This window comes from Gekko japonicus, unplaced genomic scaffold (assembly GCF_001447785.1).
Source record: "Gekko japonicus isolate JY-2015 unplaced genomic scaffold, Gekko_japonicus_V1.1 scaffold2490, whole genome shotgun sequence".
Lineage (NCBI taxonomy): Eukaryota > Metazoa > Chordata > Lepidosauria > Squamata > Gekkonidae > Gekko > Gekko japonicus.
Window position 1 is genome coordinate 208,006 of NW_015165317.1, and position 8,783 is coordinate 216,788.

At 48.3% G+C, this 8,783-nt stretch overlaps 2 protein-coding genes across 2 annotated transcripts in view; both read left to right on the plus strand.

Annotated features, from left to right (window-relative positions):
* The window catches only part of LOC107109801 (tripartite motif-containing protein 7-like), an 11,344-nt gene extending 9,628 nt beyond the window's left edge, over nucleotides 1–1,716 (plus strand). The window contains exon 6 of the mRNA XM_015410505.1: nucleotides 783–1,716. Coding sequence (XP_015265991.1) covers nucleotides 783–1,300 — 518 coding nt within the window. The 3' untranslated portion in view covers nucleotides 1,301–1,716. The remainder of the gene's footprint in view (nucleotides 1–782) is intronic.
* A 5,617-nt stretch (nucleotides 1,717–7,333) lies between these two features.
* The window catches only part of RDM1 (RAD52 motif containing 1), a 12,879-nt gene continuing 11,429 nt past the window's right edge, over nucleotides 7,334–8,783 (plus strand). Inside the window, exons 1-2 of the mRNA XM_015410506.1 lie at nucleotides 7,334–7,430; nucleotides 7,587–7,810. Of these exons, the coding sequence (XP_015265992.1) occupies nucleotides 7,347–7,430; nucleotides 7,587–7,810 (308 nt within the window). The 5' untranslated portion in view covers nucleotides 7,334–7,346. The remainder of the gene's footprint in view (nucleotides 7,431–7,586; nucleotides 7,811–8,783) is intronic.

The window sequence follows — 8,783 nt, forward strand, 5'->3', positions numbered from 1 at the left end:
TATAGTGTGTCTTAAACATTAGGGATTGGTACAAACTGAAATTCGGCCCAAACTTAGGCCGGTTCAGAGTTCACAAACCGTTGTTCAGGGAAGGCGCCTTCCCCGAACATTTACCAGACTCCTATACGGGCCATTTAAACCTAACAGCCCAGTGGGTCTGCCCATCAGCTGTTATGTTTAAATGGCTGTGAGTGGGTTAAATGGCTGCCTACCATTTCAGCAGTGGACAGGCGTACCCTCCCCGCTTTTAGGCTGAAATGGCTGTGAGCCAATAAACCCCTCCATTTCGCTCCCCTCCCATTTTGAAGCAGGGGGAAGCGAAATGGACAGGTTAAAATAAAGTTAAAACTTTGACAGAGTTGTCAAGTGGTGCAAACTTACATCCAAGAGCAGGCCTCAATGTAGCGTGGACTACAAGAGCAGCAAAATCGCCAAGCATAGATTTGGGCCTTCACCCATGAAATCTCAGAGAGGAAGCCTGCCCTTGGGGCAATAGCATAATTATAGTTTCTCATGAGATGCTAATGACTTCGACCTTGATCTGATAAGGTGCTGGCTAGGCCAGAGGCCTTAATTAATGACACCTGCAAGAAAGAACCAAGCCCATTACTTTGCGCATTAACCCTTGAGGGGAGGGCAAAAATGGTGGTTTGCCTCACAGCAGCCCTACCGGTTCTAGGGTAGGATTTAGTTCTTATGTGTCAAGGTGAAAGAAACAAGTGAATCCAACCTCCAGGCGATGTGGCTTATCTTCTTTCTTTATCTCCTGCTCCCCCAAACAGCAAACGTGACTCTGGATCCAGACACGGCTCATCCCCTCCTTATCCTCTCTGAAGACTGTAAAAGAGTGAGGCGGGGAGACAAAGCTCAAAATCTGCCGAACAATCCTGAGAGGTTTGACAAATGGCCCTTTGTGCTGGGCCGTGAGGGGTTTTCTTCCAGCAGACACTACTGGGAAGTCATTGTGGGAAGGGAGGAAAATTGGGCAGTGGGGGTTGCCAGAAAGTCTTTGAAGAGGAAGGGCAAGGCCGCAGTCAGTCCCGAGGGAGGAATTTGGGCTGTGGGGAGGTGGGAAGGCCGGTACTGGGCTCTCTGCACCCCCCATCCCCCTCGCCCATTTCTGTGGGGGGAACTTCAAACCATCAGAGTGACTCTCGATTTTGCTGGCGGGCGGGTGGCCTTTTTTGACGCAGACAGGGCATCTCTTCTGTTTTTCTTCTTGGCAGCCTCATTCTCCAAAGAGACCCTTCACCCTTTCTTTTGGTTGAACTCAAAAACCCACCTCAGACTCTCTCCCTAAAGACAGATTCCCTCATAGCGCCCTGTTGGCCACTATGGTTCCATCATCTGTGACCGACCCTTCTTTGAGATTCCTTCTTGTTCCCTGACAGACTTCTACCAGTTGTGGCAATAAAATACACAAAATAAACAGGCAATAAAGCCACATTCCTTGTTGTTGCCCAGGGAGGCTGAGGTGACATTTTAGGCGAAGGGTCAGGAGCCTCTTATAATTAAAGAGACAAACAGTGCCAAAATCCAGAGCAAGCAAGTGACAAAAGAACCAGTATTTTGATAACCGAAAATATAAAACATAACATTAGCTGCATCTGTGGCTGGTCAGGTAAATGGCTCCCTATCTCACCTCCTGGGACTTGGCTATAGTGATCCATGCAATGGTCACTTCCAGTTTGGTAAGAGCCAGTTTGGTGTAGTGGTTAACTGGGGGAACCGGGTTTGATTCCCCCACTCCTCCACTTGCACCTGGCTGGATGACCTTGGGCAAGCCGTAGTTCTGATAAGAGCTGTTCTTGAGAAAGAGCCGTTTCTGTCAAGAGCTCTCTCAGCCCCACCTACCTCACAGGGTGTCTGTTGTGGGGAGGGGAAGGGAAAGGAGTTTGTAAGCCACTCTGAGACACCTTTCTGTAGTGAAGGGCGGGGTATAAATCCGATCTCTTCTCTTCTTCCAGGCTAGATTACTCTAACTTGCTCAATGTGGGGCTGCCCTTGAACTTGACCTGAAAACTGCGGCCAGTGCAAAATGCGGCGGCACGCCTTTTGACTGCAATGTCTGTGTGGACGCGCATTCAGCCAGTGTTGCGCCAATTGCACTGGCTGCCAATTGAGTACCGGATCTGGTTCAAGATTATGGTGATAACCTTTAAAGCCCTTTGTGGCCAGGGACCAACATACCTATGGGACCAACTCTTCCCCATATGTCCCCCAAAGAGCTTTACTTTCCGCTGAATAACACCTTCTGGCAGTCCCCGACTTGAAAGATGTCCACTTAGCCTTGACTAGGGCTAGGGCCTTTTCTGCCCTGCCCCTGGCCTGGTGGAACACACTCCCATTGGAGATCAGGGCCCTGCGGGACTTATTACAATTCCGCAGGGCCTGTAAAACAGAGCTGTTCTGCCAGGCCTTTGGCTGAGGTTGTGGACATCTATCTCAACCTCCCCTGCTTACACGGTTTGTATTGCTGCAATCTACAGTGTCCATTCTGACCTGCCTTGCTGAAGAGAACAACAAAGCATCGTCAGGCAACAGGTCGCTCTGTATGAACATCTGAGTAGTTTCCTACAGGAGACACCTGAACTCCTGGAATGGCTGCCATCTTTAGATCTGATAAGAATTTTATTATTGTTGTTCATGGATTGTGTTTTAAAATGTTTTTAATTATTCTGTGTATTGAATTAATATGTTGTGCGCCCGCTTGCGGGGGAGGGCGGCATATACATACAAAATAAAATACACTGGCTCTTTCATGAGGAAGGCGCACATGAGGTCTCCCATGAGCAGCACCCAGCATGACGATTTTTTCTGCACCGGCACAAATCTGTGCTCGGTTTGCCCTTGACTTATTGGCAGCTGTTCACCTCTCCTAATTCTCTCTCTGTAAAGTCCTTCAGTGGTGGTGGAAAGTGCCATCCCAGTAGGGCTGCCAAACCGCGGCAGGGGATCCATGCGTGTTCGCAGGATCGCTGCCACGGGGGGACAGCAATCCGCGCTGCACCGGCGTCGCCAGGATGTGACGCTACGCGTCACCCTGGCAACGGGACTCCAAACACCCCCGTTGCCAGAGCGACGCATAGCGTTACATCCTGGCGACGCCAGTGCAACGCGGATCGATGGCTGACTTATGGGCAACCCCGTAGAGTTTTCAAGACAATAGAGGTGGTTTGCCATTGCCTGCCTCCATCGCTGGACTGCCTCAGGGGTCTCCTATCCAAGTACTAACCGGGGCCCAACCCTGCTTAGCCTCTGAGACTTGGGCTAGCCTGGACCATCCAGGTCAGGGCAAGAAGCCCTTCAGTGCCATAAACACCTTTGTCTGTTATTCCCTTCGCCTTCTGGTTATTCTAGCATCCTACCTATCCCTTCCATTTACTTTACTTTGATTTTCTTTTAAAACAAGCCATATGGGGTTCCATACTGAGGCATAACTGGGCTCTTGAGCCACAGATTGGAGACATCTGTTCTAAGCAAAACTTCTGTATCTGGAGAGCCGGTTTGGTGTAGTGGTTCAGTGCGTGGACTCTTAATTGGGAAGAACCGGGTTTGATTCCCCACTCCTCCACTTGCACCTACTGGATGACCTTGGGCAAGCCATAGTTCTGTCAGAGCTGTTCTCTCAAGGACAGTTCTAGAAAGAGCTCTCTCATCCCCACCTACCTCACAGGGTGTCTGTTGTGGAGAGGGGAAGGGAAAGGAGTTTGTAAGCCTCTCTGAGACTCTGAGTGAAGAGCGGGGTATAAATCCAGTCTCCTCCTCCTCCTCTTCTTTGTGGTAGTTTGAACTCGGCCAATCCAGGGAATGTTAGGGGGGGGGGGGGGGGGGGGGGGGATGTTCCCATTATCCAGTAAGACAAACCGTACTGAGGCATCAGTCCAGCTCAGTGATTTTCTAAGTGGGGAAGTAGAGCCTTCCAGGGGGTAAACTACAAAATCTTTGGTGGCATGCAAAACTTTTTATGGCAGGTGGGGAGGGGGATTTAGATTTTTACCAATGGAGGCTTGAACTTCATGAAAGAGTTGCCATCAGGCACAAGGGCTTTATTGAATGTGTGGCTGAGATCTGTGGATCATCTATATCATATACCCCTACAAAGTTGAACCTTATCCAGAGTGGTGTTTTATGGTCCTAATTTTTTACTGGGGGGGGGGCAGACTTTGATGCATATCTGCTGGGCGGTAGTGGGTTAAAAGCCAAGAACCACTGATTAAACAGTTTTAATTTTTAAAGGTAGTCTCTGCTCATTTATATAGTACATATGAATATATTCTTAAGGATATTTTAATGGGTTGAAATGTGCAGCAAAATGGAAGGCAGCGAAATGTCCAGACTTGAAGGAATGGAGGAATAAATGAATATGCGACAATGGCAAGATTAGCATCTCTTATACATAATAAGAGTGACTTCAGAATTTCAAGAAAAATGGAAAGATTTTTCGGTTATATAGCTGAAAATCAAGACTAAAATTAAATCAAAACGGAATGGCAGAAAGATTTAGGTAATACATGTTTTACAATGAAAATGTTATTAGATAGGAAGATAGATGGAAAAGATAAAGGTGTTTAAATAGAGGTGAAATATTAAAAGATAAATCTAAGTAAGTTCTACATAAATGTACATTTTTGAGTATAAATGAGTATAGTTTCCATTTTGTTTGTATTTCTGTAAATTGAAATGAAAATAAAAAAGAAATATGCACTTTTGTTAAAAGGTTTATTTTCCTGTTGCCTTTGTAACTCACTACAGAACAGAACAAAGGTACTAGTCCCCTTATAGCCACACAGAGATTTCCTTGGAGACAGATCAAGATGGGCAGCCGCGTTAGTCTGTCCGTGGCAGTAGAAAAGAGCAAGTAGCCCCCCGCCCCTGCACCCCCCTGAACTCTGTGCCTATGTCTGTGACTACTTTAGGGATGCTGTCCAAACCCATTTCTGAGACAAAGGCATCCTGCCGTGGGTGGGGGGGATCAAATGCTTTAGTTTAGGGCATAATGTCTGGGTCAGTCATAAGTTCTTTCAGAGCTGTTCTCTCAAGGGCAGTTCTTGAGAGAGCTCTCTCAGTCCCACCTACCTCACAAGCAGTGTTCCCTCTTAAGCTGAGTTAGTGTGAGCTAGCTCACAGTCTTTTTAGCCTCCAGATCACACATTTTTGTCTTCGCTCAGGAAGGATGGCTCCAGAGCAAACTAATTTATGCAACAGCCAAATCGCTTGCTCACAACTTTAATGCCAGTAGCTCACAAAGTAGAATTTTTGCTCACAAGACTCCACAGCTTAGAGGGAGCATTGCTCAAAAGGTGCCTGTTGTGGGAAGGGAAAGGGATTGTAAACTGCCCTGAGACTCCTTCGGGTAGTGAAGGGCAGAAGGTATAGGTACAATCTCTTCTTCTCTGTTCTTCTCACCTCATGCCTCCTTCCTCATGTTCACTGTGCAACTTTCCTGTAGTCAACCTCCAGATGGGGGAAGGGAGAGCTGGAGCGAGCAGTTAGGGTTGCCAACCTCCAGGTGGTGGCTGGAGATCTCCTGGGATTACCATTGATTTCCCCATGACAGAAATCAGTTCACCTGGGAAAAATGGCTGCTTTGGATGGTAGACTCTATGGCATTATACCCCATTGACATCTCCCCACAGTTCTCTCAGAGCTCTCTCAGCCCCACCTACCTCACAGAGTGTCTGTTGTGGGGAGAGGAAGGGAAGGCGATTGTAAGCTGCTTTGGGACACCTTCGGGTAGTATAAGGTACTATAAAAGCGGGGTATAGAAACCAACTCCTCTTCCTCTCCACAAACCCCAACCTCCTCCGGTTCCACACCGTCAAAATCTCCAGATATTTCCCGTCCCAGAGCTGGCCACGTTATGGGCAGTACAGCATCTCACACTCCTCCTCCCAAATATCAAGGAAGTTCCCGAGCCAGAGTTGGAAACCTTAAATTCCCCACACAGATTTTCTGCATCAGACTCTTCCAAACATCTTTTCTGCATTAATAAAAATGTAAAATGGCCAAAACAATTATGGATATACTAAAGCCTCCCCCCCCCTCCAACATTCATCGAAACTGTTATACGCAGTTTATGAAACACTGGGGAATTTCACATTACCAGTCTTCTCCCGGTTTCAAGCCGGGAGTCTTCCGTTTCCAGATGAACCGGTACAGGGCTGCCGTTTCACACACGGCTTGCCCCTACCGGAAAGGAGCCGATTCACAAGCGGTTCGGCGTTTCACACACGCACCGCTTTGTTTCCCCACGGTTTTTTTTTAAAAAAGTCCGTCTTATAGCGATATATCGATATACCAGTATTCCAATGTATTCCAATGAGATCGCTATAGCATTATATCGATATATCGATATAAGCCGAACGTTCAAAAAAAAAAGCCCACGCAACCGAAAAAAGGCGGGAAAGAACCGTATCGGAACCGGGAGAGGGAACGGGAGACTCCTCGGAAGCGGTTGACAGGTAAATCGCTTCCCTCCCGGTTCCTATACGGAACAGAGACTTTTGAGTGTGAAATGGCAGTCAGATCCCGGTAGGGAACCGATTCTCAACCGGGTTCTGTCTGAAATGACAGACCAGAACCCGGTTGAGAATCGGTTCCCTACCGGGAGATAGCCGCTGTCTGAAATTCCAATGTTCCCTCTAAGCTGTGGAGTCTTGTGAGCAAAAATTCTACTTTGTGAGCGACTGGCATCAAAGCTGTGAGCAAGCAATTTGGCTACTAGATAAATTACTTGGCTCTGGAGCCATCCTTCCTGAGCTGAGACAAAAATGTGTGAGCTGGAGGCTAGAAAACTGTGAGCTAGCTCACACTAACTCAGCTTAGAGGGAACACTGCTCAGCACTCTGTCTGACTTAGTAGGCTAACCTTAGTGGACTCAGTTAGCACCTCTGACACAGACATACAGATATGTTAAGACTTTTATCGCTTCACTTCACTGATAGTCCGCCTTTCTTGCTGAGGCGCGAGGCGGATGAGATCAATGCGTTTACAGGCCTGGAGCCGCACACGGGCTCAGGCTCGGAGGGCTGATTCCACGCACCATCATTTTAGAAGGTTATGCTAAATATTAGTGCCACCACCTCATTTTTTAAAAAAAGCCGCCTTTCCCCGCTTTTAACCCCCATCTCATCTGTCGTACACCCGAGCGGCGAATCAAACTGCACTTTGCACCAACTCAAGGGTCCCTTGAACCCTGCAGATTTCACACGCTCCTTTGACGTAAGGGTGGCGGGAGGAGAGCCTTGAAAGACGCCGTTTCCTTCCCGGGCGACTCACGGGGCGGTCCCAGGAAAGCTGTGGGCGGGGTTTCCAGCGGGAGACCCGCCCTTTTCCTCCTCGCCATGGCGGAGATTTTGGAGTTCCGTGTCCCAACTGGCCCTGGCCGGACCCTCCTCGTTTTGGGACTGGAGACCGACGCCACGGAGGTAAGTAACTGGACCTATCCCGGCCCGGGTGGAGGGCAGGGGGAGACGTGCTAGTTGTAATTTCGCTCCTTCACTCGTCGGGGGCCGGGGGGGCTTCTTTCCAGGGTCTTTCCCCTTTCCTAATAGATCTCCCTGTTTGCTTGTCTTTTCTTTCAGCATGCGCTGTATTTAGCGCTTTCTGCTTTTGGGCCGCTCTACTCCGTCAGGCTTCACAGAAATGCCGCTGTTGCCGGTCCTGGCTATTATGCCCTTGTCAAGTACTACTCCGCCAGAGATGCCAGCAGAGCGCAACTCGCGTGCCACCGGCAGCCGCTGTTTCAGAAATCCGCTTTGAAGGTTACTCCACCACGTAGTCTGGGGTTGGTGGTGTTTATGACTCAGTGAGGCTGGGAAATGATATTCTCCATCCATTCTTAAGTAATCATATCCTTATAAATATACCCCCGTGTTCTTATCAGACTGTAGCCACGGTGAGGATTCTGCATTTCCCTGTCGTCGTCAGTGTGAATGCAGAGGCATTCACACTGGTGGTGAAGCGTCAACATAAAAAGTTTTGGGTGCACTGTCCTCTACTGTTTTCTCTGTAACCCTTCCCACTTCCATGTAACTGGCCTTTAAAAAAAAACAGTAATTGCTATGTGCTACGTTGCCATCACAACCTACCAGTTCCTCGGAATCCCCAGATTTCATTTTAGAAGTCGCTAGCCCAGGAGTGTCAAACATGTAGCCCCAGGAGCTGGAACCAGCCAGTCTAGGGCTCTTATCCACCCCGCAAGCAACTGGTGTGAGAGAGGGAAGGAAAGAGATGATGGGGGGGGGGGGGGGGGGGGCGGGAGGCGCATGGGTGTACATGGTGAGGTGTGTGTGGTGGAAACTTTCAAGAATCAAAGGAAATGACTAGGGGGTGGGTATGGTATCCCTTGGAAAAAACCTAGTCTTGCAGATGATTAAATACATTTATGGGGGCTTTTGTGGATTCCCCAGTAGATCAATTGTTTTCACGCCTATGACTCAGTGGCTATTGTTTGTATTTTGAGTAAAAAATAATATCGTTAATTGGGTTTGCCCAGGGCTTTTTTTGTAGAAAAAGCCCAGCAGGAACTCATTAGCATAATAGGCCACACCCAATAGCAAAAACTCATTAGCCTATTGGGCCATACCCCTGACAGCACCACTCATTAGCATATTAGGCCGCACCCACATGCTACCAGAAGTGTGGTCACCCAGCCACACCCACCTTTTGCTTCTTATTCTGTTTACCTTGTTTGTTGTCCAAACCCAGGGCTTTTTTTGTAGCAGGAACTCCTTTGCATGTTAGGCCACACACCCCTAATGTAGCCAATCCTAATGAGT